Below are 12,823 nucleotides of genomic sequence, written 5' to 3'. Positions count from 1 at the left end.
ACAACTGTTTCAATGCTGCTGGTAGTGGAGGCACATGCACATGATCTTTTATGAACATCTGAAGCTAAAAATTCTATGGCATCAAAGCAAGTGAATGTGGAGGCCATTCAAAAGAAGCTCTGTCATCTGGCCCCTTGTGACCAATACAGATGTTGCATACTATGTTGTTTAACTAGTCATGTACTGAGTTATGACAGTAAGGCAGCACACCATCTTGCTGCCAAATAAAAGTTCTGTGGTTCCACTTCTTCCAATTGTGGAAAGAGCCACAGTCTAGTGCATCAACATAAGAAACTCCAGTTCCACTGAAAAAGAGGGGCCCGTCAACTTCCCACTGTGATACTGCATTAAAAAAAAATCAATTTAGGGGTGTATTGTTGCAATTGTACCATCTCTTTGGGATGTCTGCCTTGGTAACTGCACAATCAGCATGATGGATTGCTAACCAAAAGGGCCTGGGTTTGCTTCTTAGCTGTGTTGGAGATTTTCTGTGCTCTGGGGCTGGGTGTTGCATTATCCTCATTTTCGTATCATCATAATTGACATTCCACTATTTAGATGTTCCAGAATGATTTTTCACTCCGTAGTGGAGTGTACACTGATATGAAACTCCTTGGCAGATTAAAATTGTGTGCTGGGCCAGAACTCGAACCTGTGACCTTAGCCTTTTGCGGGCAAGTGTCTTACCAACTGAGCTATCCAAGCACGACTCATAACCCATCCTCACAAATTTACTTCCACCAGTACATCACCTACTGCCTTCTCAAGTCCACAGAAATTCTCCTGCTTAACTTGTGGGGCTAACACTTCTGGAAGAAAGGATATTGTGGAGAATGTTTCCCGAATGAGTTTTTAGCTCTGTAGGGGAGTGAGTGCCGATATGAAACTTCCTGGCAGATTAAAACTGTGTGCTGGACCAGGAGTTGAAACTGAGACTTTTGCCTTTCCGGGTAAGTATTCTGCCAACTGAGCTGCCCAAGCACAGCTCACAATCTGTTCTCACGGTTTTACTCCCACCAGTACATCATCTCCTACCTAACAAACTTCACAGAAGTTCTCCTGTGAAACTTGCAGGGCTAGCACTCCTAGAAGAAACGATATTGCAGAGACATGGCTTAGTCACAGCCAGGGTAATTGTTTCCAGAATGAAACCAACCCCAGGCTGTGGAGTCTCTGTACTGTCCTCGCGGGTGGAAGCTGAATCGTTGGGCCTGTTCCCCAGCATTTGTAAAAGTATTTTCTTGGCTCAAGTTCTCAAACAGTACTGGATCAGCACAGAGATGAAGATGGCTACAGAAAATGGCTATGTTTATAACACTATGGAATGAGCAGGGTTTGGGTACAAAGAAAAGAAGTATGCTCAAAACTAGTCATGTTGAAGTTAGATGTATATGTTCTTAGTGAAACAAAAGTCAAGGGGAAGGGAAACGTAAACATAGCAGATTACATTCTTTTTTACAGTTACATTAAAAAGGAGAAAAGGGCCAAAAGAGGGAATCAATAGCTGTCCATAAGAAAATATATGAGACATCAAATACTGGGAGGAAATGAATGAAGGAATACTGATTGCGGAAATCTCAGAATACGACCACAAAGTTATCATTTTCAGAGGTTATGCACCTGCAACTGATTCTGACAGTAAAGTCAAAGATGAGTTTTATGACAAATTAACAATCTTGTTAGAGAGCATGTGCACTTGAAAAAGAAAAAAGTTAACGGAAAATTTTTAGGGAAAAATAAGATAATGGTGTAGTGGAAAGATATTGAAATGAGGCTGTAAATGACAATGGAGAAAGGTTAGTTGACGTAAGTGAGACATTGTCCGTGGTATTTTAAATAGTTTATTTCCTCACAAGCAGATCTACAAGTATACATGGGAGAGCCCTTCCAAAAATATCAGTTCAGTAATAGGCAATTTTGTTCATGATAAAAATTCCAACATAAGAACGAATGATGTTAAAGTCTACAGTGGTGCAGGATGTGGCTCAGATCACTTCTTGTTAGGTGCAAAGATGGTACTAACATCTATGGGGCAAAGGCAAATTAAGAGGCAAATATTTGCCTGAAGACCATTTTGTTGTTGTTGTGGTCTTCAGTCCTGAGACTGGTTTGATGCAGCTCTCCTTGCTACTCTATCCTGTGCAAGCTTCTTCATCTCCCAGTAGCTACTGCAGCCTACATCCTTCTGAATCTGTTTAGTGTATTCATCTCTTGGTCTCCCTCTATGATTTTTACCCTCCACGCTGCCCTCCAGTACTAAATTGGTGATCCCTTGATGCCTCAGAACATGTCCTACCAACTGATCCCTTCTTCTGGTCAAGTTGTGCCACAAACTCCTCTTCTCCCCAATTCTATTCAATACCTCCTCATTAGTTATGTGATCTACCCATCTAATCTTCAACATTCTTCTGTAGCACCACATTTTGAAAGCTTCTATTCTCTTCTTTTCTAAACTATTTATCGCCCATGTTTCACTTCCATACATGGCTACACTCCATACAAATAGTTTCAGAAACGACTTCCTGACATTTAAATCTATACTCGATGTTAACAAATTTCTCTTCTTCAGAAATGCTTTCTTTTCCATTGCCAGTCTACATTTCATATCCTCTCCACTTCGACCATCATCAGTTATTTTGCTCCCCAATTAGCAAAACTCCTTTACTACTTTAAGTGTCTCAATTCCTAATCTAATTCCTCAGTATCACCCGACTTAATTCGTATACATTCCATTATCATTGTTTTGCTTTTGTTGATGTTCATCTTATTCCCTCCTTTCAAGACACTGTCCATTCCATTCAACTGCTCTTCCATGTCCTTTGCTGTCTCTGACAGAATTACAATGTCATCGGTGAACCTCAAAGTTTTTATTTCTTCTCCATGGATTTTAATACCTACTCTGAACTTTTCTTTTGTTTCCTTTACTCCTTGCTTAATATACAGATTGAATAGCATCGGGGAGAGGCTACAACCCTGTCTCACTTCCTTCCCAACCACTGCTTCCCTTTCATGTCCCTCGACTCTTATGACTGCCATCTGCTTTCTGTACAAACTGTAAATATCCTTTCACTCCCTGTATTTTACCCCTGCCACCTTCAGAATTTGAAAGAGAGTATTCCAGTCAACATTGTCAAAAGCTTTCTCTGAGTCTACAAATGCTAGAAACGTAAGTTTGCCTTTCCTTAATCTTTCTTCTAAGATAAGTCGTAGGGTCAGTATTGCCTCACGTGTTCCAACATTTCTACGGAATCCAAACTGATCTTCCCCGAGGTCTTCTTCTACCAGTGTTTCGTCTGTAAAGAATTCACGTTAGTATTTTGCAGCTGTGACTTATTAAACTGATAGTTCGGTAATTTTCACATCTGTCAACACCTGCTTTCTTTGGGATTGGAATTATTATATTCTTCTTGAAGTCTGAGGGAATTTCGCCTCTCTCATACATCTTGCTCACCAGATGGTATAGTTTCCTCAGGGCTGTCTCTCCCAAGGCTGTCAGTAGTTCTAATGGAATGTTGTCTACTCCGGGGGCCTTGTTTCGACTCAGGTCTTTCAGTGCTCTGTCAAACTCTTTACGCAGTATCATATCTCCCATGTCATCTTCATCTACCTCCTCTTCCATTTCCATAATATTGTCCTCAAGTACATCACCCTTGTATAGGCCCTCTATATACTCCTTCCACCTTTCTGCTTTCCCTTCTTTGCTTAGAACTGGATTTCCATCTGAGCTCTTGATATTCATGCAAGTGGTTCTCTTTTCTCCAAAGGTCTCTTTAATTTTCCTGTAGGTAGTTTCTATGTTACCCCTCGTGGGATAAGCCTCTGCATCCTTACATTTGTCCTCTAGCCATCCCTGCTTAGCCATTTTGCACTTCCTGTCGATCTCATTTTTCAGATGTTTGTATTCCTTTTTGCCTGCTCCACTTACTGAGGACCATAGATACTACAAAATATGACTTAGATAGATTAATTCGTTCAATTTCTTTATTAATTGCAATTACCAAACAAACTGAAGCACCTCAAAGAAAGAAACAATGGAGCATATGTACCAAGGAACTAAAAAGTGCATACATGAAGCAGCATTTGAAGCCACGGGACTGCAAGAAGGACAGGGGTCCCTAAAATGGTGGACTCAAAGCACTGAATAAAAATTAAACCTAAAAAATATGGTGTACAGTAACTGGTTGAGAACAGGAGTCAAACAGGATAGAGCCTTGTATATTAGAATGAACAGAGAAGTAAAAAAAGACATCTGAAAAAGGAAAAACGAAATCTGGAAGGATAAATGCGAGTTGCATTGCTCAGGAAAAAGGTAAAAGAAAGAGCAAAACTGCTGATTATTAGTCTGATAGAATGGAGTAAGCATTTTAAAGGCCTGCTAACAGAAGAAAGGATAGAGTACAAGGAAATAAGGTAGATGAGAGAGAACTAGGCTGGTGAAGAGGTAGAGAAAATAACTATGAAAGAGGTGCAGAAGGTGGCTACACAAATAAAAATAGGAAAAGTACTAGGGCCTGAAAATGTATCAAAAGAGTTAATGAGGTATGGCCCAAGCATTCAGTATGAATTTTTGAGTAACTTATTAAATACATGCGTATGATATGGGGAGGAAATTCCAGCAGAGAGAAAGTTAGCAATCTAAGCACCATGCATAAAAAAGGAAACATGGATGTATGTAGCAATTATCATGGCATAAATGTCACAGGTCCCATTAGCAGGCTGTACAGGAGGATTTTAAAGTCAAAATTGGAAAAGATTATAATTAAAGTGGATAAACAAAGTGGCTTTTGAAGAGCAGGTCATGTGTAGATAACATCTTTACCCTAAGACAGATCATGGAGAAGAGATTGGAAAGGAATCTAAGCAGTCATCTGCACTTCACAGATATTGAGAAAGCATACAGGTGTGACACAGTGCCACTAAAGATATTGTTCAAGATGCTGTGGTCAGGGGAATTGCCAGAATTTATGTAAGAAGTATCATAAACATCAACAAGTCAGCAGAATGCATCATTAAAGTGGGGAAATAAATTTCTAGAGAGCCCTTCAAAATAAATAGAGGACTGAAATAAGGATGCTGTCTGTCTCCACATTCTTTAAGATGTACATGTAGAAGGCACTGGATTTCTGGTGTAGAAAGTGCATGAGGATGGGGATTTGAAGTAGGGAACATGGGGATTTGAAGTAGGGAACCACTGTAGGTACACAATTTTCTATTCTGATGATCAGGTCTTTGCAGCAAACAATTAAGAAAATATATACTCATGTTTAGCAAATTGTGGCATCTGAAAATTAATTTTGAGAAGATGGAATATTGATGTTCTGGAGAGAAAGTAAGGAATTTGGACATCAATGGACTTGAAATTAAAATATGTAAAGAGTTGAAGTACCTGAATAGTATTCATAACACAATGGAATATGTGACAGAGACATCCAACAACAGATCAGGCAGGGAAGAGTGGTTATCCAAAAATTAAATCCTGTACTTTGGTTCTCAAATACGAGTTCAGAGGTTTTATTTTTATTTATTCATTTGACATTAACAGAAAGAAAAAAATATCTAAAACTTTAGACATAAATGACTTGAGAATTACTTGGCTGTGTAAGAAATGAGAAAATAAAAAAAAGGATGCAGAACCATTACATTATTATGGATAGTATGGAAGAAAGATAGCTGGAATGGTTATGGCATGTCTAAAAAATGGAAGAAGGCAGATGGCCAAAGAGAGCACTTTCATGGCAACTGCCTGGAAGGAGAAGAGGAAGACCACGAAAAGGGTGGCTAAGTGGTAGCCAAGAAATAATTGAGAGAAGAGGCATAGAAAAGGATGAGAAGGAATGGTGAGACCGAGGCATTTGGTGGCAAAGACAGGGGATGCAGTGACAGCCGTAGGATGCACACAACAACAAGAGGTCAACATAAAAAGCTAACTGAACATACATTCTTTGTAATAGTTCCTTCCAAATTTGCTTTATGAAGTGCAACAGTAGTAATTTTATTACTCAAAGTGCACTTAAGGTGATTGTGGATAATGCTTTTTATGAAACGAATGTTGCAATCATGTATGTGTACAGAATGTGTTATTTATGAATGAGTTGCATATTTTAGATGAAGTATTTCACTAATAATGCGAATCTATGAAGGAACATTTACAGATTGAAGGAACAATATCAGAGGAAAATTAGAAACAAAACCCTACAGGACAAGCCTGCAAACTGTGGAAGAAAAATGGAGAACTTCTGAGCTCACACTGGTAGATGCAGCAGAGGAGGTATGCGGATGGACTAGTAATAGGAGATGCAAGGAAAATTCTTAAGTTATAGAAGCAATTTTGAAGAAGAATATGGTGTGAAGAGTATAGTTTCAACAAATGACATCGGAAGTATGAAGACTGTAATATCAGAAAGAGGGAATCACAAAAAGTAGTTGTAGACAAAAAGAGAAAGGTGATGGAAAAACAAACCACAATGATGGAACATGATAATGAAGGATATAAGAAAATATTGTTTGGAATGATTAGAAATAGGAGAAGAGGAATGGCAGAGAATGTAAAAATGGTTGATAAAGATGAGAATGAGGTAAGAAAGGAGGACAGCCTCTAAGTGCTATGGAGGATGTATTTTGATGATTTGCAGAAGCAAGATGGAGCAGTGGATGAATATAGAGATATAGAGGAGATTAACTGTCAGTGGTAAAAGGTCTAATGTGGATGGAAGTGGAAGAGGCACTGAAGAACATAACAAGGAGGAAAGACACCAGTTTTGGATGAAATAAATGTGAAAATATCAGATCAGCAGAAGATTTGGGGCACAGTGGTTGTAGAAAGTTATCAGAGTTATGGTGAAGAAACTGAGTACTATAGAAGAACTGTGTGTGTCTTCAAGAAGGGAAGACAAAAGGGGGGGAAGTACAGAAGCAGTTATACATTAAGGAACAGGTTGTGCCTACAGTTTAATGAAAATAATCATGAGCTGTTTTAAGTAACAACAAATGTGTATGACAACATCCTTTTTCTTTCTCAAAATTTCTTACATTTTCAGTTGGCTTGAATTTCTGTTGCTGTTTTGTTGTTTGATGATACAAGTAAACATTTGCTAGGGCACTTTGTGATAGAAGTAGGAGTCCAAACAACAAGTAATAAAATCCATGTCTGACACCTAAAAAAGACAACTAGGGAAGCCATCAAAATATTGGGTAAAGAAAGAAGAATAACTTGAGTGCAAACCTAAAAACTAGTAAACCACCAATTTTGTCAATAATGCCCAAAGATAAGGGAGATAATTTGGTGTCATAGATGATTACATAGGACGAAAATAGGACTGTGATTTGTCTGGCATCATCTCACATCATGAACATCCATTTGTTCACTTACAGCATCATTGAGGAGACATGTGTCTTCAGCAAGTCAGTGCACCATCACATCACTATTGAACTGTGTCCAAATGGTTTGAGGTACATTCCTGGAACTTGAGGGCAATACTGTTGTCTTATTGGTTCACCTGACCTGGATGGTTTTGAGTACATGAGCAGCATCATTAGGAAAGATGTACTTTCTTTGGACCCAGCTCTGGTCAGTCTCTTTTGTCCAGTGTTTGAATGAACAGAGATCACAATATCTCCCCAATGTTTTAGGTATTTTCTGGAATCCATGCCATGACAAGTTGTTGCCACCATTAGAGCAAAAGGAATGCTACACATTATTAGGTCAATGCCTCTTAATTCAACTGCTCATCAACGATAAGTATAAAACCCATTTCCTTCTCTTTGGCAGTAATATTTTATACAATTCTGTTCTACTAGAATGATCCTGCGGTTAATGAGGTCCCAAATGTTTCATTGTATCCTCAACTGACTGCTCTCTTTCTTGATTTTAGTTTCAATATTACATTTGTCCCCCCCCCCCCCCCTGTCCCCCCTCACTCCATCATTTTCTGTGCTGATCACTTCTGCTTTGCAGTCAATATTAGATGCGAAACTGGTGACAGAAGACATGCAGAAAATGTAAGTCTATATGTCTGTCAGTTTAAATATTTTACAATAAAATATGAGCCTAAAGTATGCTTTGTGAGAAGAAGCTATCAGAAACATAATAGTATGTAAAATAACTACCTCTATGTTGTTTATATGAAATCAAATAACAACACCAAAACATTTGATGATGAGCACTGTAAACAGAAATTGTAAATGGAAACCACTGATATTGTAAGGTACCAAAAATGTTGTCTTACACTTGGGACTAAGAGAACTATGTCTACTCTAAGTGACGTTAAAAGGGCAAATCACAGCCCTTGACCATTTGGTACCTCAAAGATTTCCAGTTCTTTGCCCACATCCTCCGCCAACTGAGAACATAAAGGGTGGATTTCACTTCATGGTCTTCTTTCCTGCACTTAGCTTCCAAACATCAACTCTCACATATAATTTAAAATCAACAGTACAGGATGTCAACAGCATAGAAACAAAACCAAATACACACAATTATAATGTTGTTTTCAGACTTAGGCCTGTAAGTTCAATATTATGTTTTCTTACTTTTTTGTTCTTTTCGAGGGTTTTGAATGGATTTAAGACCACTAGAAATACACGATTCTATGCCTTTAGCAAACTCAAGTGGTCCACTTGTAACTAAATTTGAGTTTTCTTTTACACTAAATAAGAAGCTGCACATTGTTCCCAATTTATTTCTTGGGTTGGTAATAAAATATTTAACCAATGGTGGTCCAAAATTTCTATACAGTTATTTTCTAGTTTCTGTTTTTAGGACTTTCTCCAATTTAGGAACAGAATAAGGCTCTGTTGAACCACATGCTGAAAACTATAAATTTCTACATCAATTCTTTAAGTCTGAAGACAACATAACCATACTGTTAAACAGAGACTCACATTACACAGGACTGAAAGAATATGCACATAAAAACACACATCACTAAAAATAAAAATAAAATTATATTTATACACAGGTACTACTCAGGACAGTAAAATGTTATCATAAATGAATCAACTCAAAAGAAGACATCAGGGGTAACATGAGAAATTAAAAAGGGTTTCAGCTAGTGAAGGATGCAAGTTGAAAGTATATTTTACAACAACAACCATTTTTGGTTACATTCAAAACATTTGTGGTACATTCAAAACATAAATAAATCATGAAGTTAGTTTTTTATCTCACCATTTTTTCAAGTTGCTTGAAAATTGCAGAAAAGTAGGGAACACCATTTGTGCTGTAACAAAGAGCAGAACAGCATTAGATGAAATATAAAATAATCCATTCACTGTTCAATAAAACATATTAGATATTTATGGCAACTGAGTTTAAATTCACACCAACCACAAAAGCAAATCAGAGTAGTTAGAAACAGGATAAGTTTAAGGAAGAAAAGTTGAAGTACAGGATGGAGGAAAGGAAACCTATTTCTCAATAGTGAATAACTTGCACAGTTTTATTTATAGACAAATGTTTCAAATTAAATAATAATATGTGTATTGCATTTTTGACACCTACATAAATCAATTAGATTTGGAAAGTAACATCGTTAAGCTGACATCCTTCTTTTCAGATGCAAATTTGGAGCTTCCCCTCAAAGGTCTACACAGCTTTCTCCAACATTTCATTTGACACAACTTTTAATGTTTTGATGAAGGGAAATTTTCAGGACATCAAATCTGTAGCACTCGTTCATGTTCACTCTTGATTCCAGATTGCTCCACAAAAAGAAGTCACAAATTAATATATGGGGAGAGTACATAGTCCAAGAAACATTGCTGAATCATGAAATGATATGCAGAAATTGTTACATCGCTTCCACAGATGCTCTTTCCATGTGAGCTGAAACATATGTATGTATGGCAATCAGTCAGTAATAAACTGTTTACTGCATATCTAGATTCCAACCACTGTGTGACTACCACCAATGTGGTAAGATGTAAGTCAAATCATCATTATCACTTGTCTACACAAATAGCCCCTACTAGACTATCCACATCACTATTTCAATTCATACTTGGTGTGAACACTGAGTTCTCACAGTACTGATCATAGCCACATAGCGGTTAAAATCTTGATGCAATAAACATGTTATTAGCAACTGACTGCTGTTCATTTTCTCAACTTCATCATTAAAACATCTACATCTTCCCTAAGAATAATATCCATTATGTCACAAAAATTTTTGTGTTTCACAAAATCCCTTTCATTTAGCTGCTGGATGATCATTATTTTATTTGAGTGAAATTTTAGATTATAATGTAAAATGCAACGAGGCTAATGACAAGACATATCCAGTGCTACTTCCTGTCACCTAGTGGATAACTCCCCCCACCCCTCTCCCACTCTCCACCCTCCACCCATAGAGCCAGTACTATACACGTCAACCCATCACAGCAAGGTGTTTCAATATGGGACTGCACCTTGGCATTCAGTATCATAACTCTGAAGGAAAAGATATTGAACCATGTTCACTGAATCACTGTTCCTAAAAACCTGCTTGACTATAAACACACTATGTTCTATATTCCATCATTGCAGTGACTGAAACTGCATTGTCTGAAACATATGTTGAGGTTGTCCAAGGTCAATATCCTCACTCCCCACTGAGTACAAGCAGTTTAAAAAACATATGTTTCCTTTGCTGCACTCTTTAGAATTCCTCTGCTGCACTCTTTAGAAGACTAAGAAAGCATATCAAACTGAAATGTTTTTAGGTTCAAATTAATGATACGAATATAACAGAGGAAAGCATTCCATGTGGGAAAAATATATCTAAAAACAAAGATGATGTGACTTACCAAACAAAAGCGCTGGCATGTCGATAGACACACAAACAAACACAAACATACACACAAAATTCAAGCTTTCGCAACGAATGGTTGCTTCGTCAGGAAAGAGGGAAGGAGAGGGAAAGACGAAAGGATGTGGGTTTTAAGGGAGAGGGTAAGGAATCATTCCAATCCCGGGAGCAGAAAGACTTACCTTACGGGGAAAAAAGGACAGGTATACACTCGCACACACACACATATCCATCCGCACATACACAGACACAAGCAGACTTTGTAAAGGCAACACTGATAATTTTTAGCCGCTTCCCACAGGTTTTAACGTCATTATTTCTTTGTCAGACAATTGTTAGCCTCATTTTCATAATCTGCCACTGCAAAACCACTCCTTTAATACATTTACACGCAGTTTTTTCGAAAATTTCCCAAATTTCTTCACCCTTTATCGTGTTTAGGCGGCAACACAACCAACTAACTTTCGTGCACATCATTGTTTACCAACCCAAGTTCACCACAGGATCAACATAGCTCATCTTTAACCAACACTTTTTCGACTTTTTTCACACCAGATCTCCAGTTGCTTTCTAGTTCACCTTCATCTCTCCCCATATATTTTTATTTTCATTTTCATTTCAGCCTTCTAATACCATGTCACCCTCACAACATCCCCACAATGACCCCATTCAGTTTTATTTACATTCCCTCCGCAAACATGCCTTCGCCCTAGCCAGATTACACTCCCATATTTTATTTACTCAGACTTGTTTGACATTTGGCATTACCCCCAAAGGCCTCACACTTAAAGTTCCCATCTCTGGCTGTAACCCTTCTTTCCATCGGTCCCTATACCAGTTCCAAACTGAACAATCCATTGCCCTCACCCACCTAATCCTTCACCTACACATCAACTCAGCCAATGAACACACCCGTCAACTCCTATCCGTAATAAAAGTCCTCAATCTTTCCTCTCCCACATCCACACCGGCTGTTCAGAGCATCCTCCTACAGGCCAACCGCAAATTAAAACAGCATGCCACCCTCCACCCAAAAAACTATCCAATCTCCTGGTTTCCCTCCTCCAGAAAGGCAACTCACTCACCCTTCACAACCTTTCCAGCAAACCTCAACCTCCTCTCATTGCACACAGACCCAGTCTCTCCCATCTACTCAATCTCCCACTTCCAGCTCCATTCCCCCCAAAACCTCAAAATTCTAATCAATACAATCTGGAACCACAACACCCTAATTCAGTAGCTAACCTTTCCTCGAAACCTCTCTCCCAATCTGAAACCTCTGTCCTATCCAAAGGCCTCACCTTCAGCCCTACTCCCAGATTCAACCAAACAGCCCTCATCAAAGATTTACTGTCCTACACTCGTACTCTCTGCTGGAAATATCACTTTGCCACGAAGAAAAATGATCCTAATCCTACTCCTAATGATCCAACTCCCCAAGACACTATCCAAATTGAACCCTGCCTGGAACAGTTCTGTCCTCCGTCACAGCAAGACCCACCTCCTCTTCCTCAAAATCACCCTCTCCAAACCTTCCAGGAATTTCTGACTTCCAACCTTGCCTCTCAATCCTTCTTAAAAAACCTTAATCCTATGCCCAACATCACCACTGCTGAAGCCCAGGCTGTCCGTGATCTGAAGGCTGACCGATCCATTGTCATTCTTCCGGCGGACCAGGGTTCCACGACTGTGGTACTTGATCGTCGGGAGTATGTAGCTGAGGGACTGCGTCAGCTTTGAGCCAACACTACATACAAATTTTGCCAAGGTAATCCCATTCCTGATGTCCATGTGGAGCTTCAAGGAATCCTCAGAACCTTGGGCCCCCTACAAAACCTTTCACCTGACTCCATCAACCTCCTGACCCCACCAACACCCTGCACCCCTACCTTCTACCTTCTTCCTAAAATTCACAAACCCAATCATCCCGGCCGCCCCATTGTAGCTGGTTACCAAGCCCCCACAGAACGTATCACTGCCTACATAGAACAACACCTTCAACCCATTACATGCAGTCTCCCATCCTTCATCAAAGACAC

General features: G+C 38.9%; 1 protein-coding gene across 1 annotated transcript in view; it reads right to left on the bottom strand.

Annotated features, from left to right (window-relative positions):
* Positions 1-12,823, bottom strand: part of LOC126176419 (BAI1-associated protein 3) — a 394,605-nt gene that overhangs the window by 188,593 nt on the left and 193,189 nt on the right. The window contains exons 11-12 of the mRNA XM_049923576.1: positions 9,167-9,218; positions 8,301-8,339 (exon numbers count right to left, since the gene is read on the bottom strand). Coding sequence (XP_049779533.1) covers positions 8,301-8,339; positions 9,167-9,218 — 91 coding nt within the window. The remainder of the gene's footprint in view (positions 1-8,300; positions 8,340-9,166; positions 9,219-12,823) is intronic.

The sequence above is a fragment of the Schistocerca cancellata genome, chromosome 3, assembly GCF_023864275.1.
Source record: "Schistocerca cancellata isolate TAMUIC-IGC-003103 chromosome 3, iqSchCanc2.1, whole genome shotgun sequence".
Classification (NCBI taxonomy): Eukaryota; Metazoa; Arthropoda; class Insecta; order Orthoptera; family Acrididae; genus Schistocerca; species Schistocerca cancellata.
Note: the sequence above shows the minus strand (reverse complement) of the source record. Positions and strands in the feature narration are given on the sequence as shown.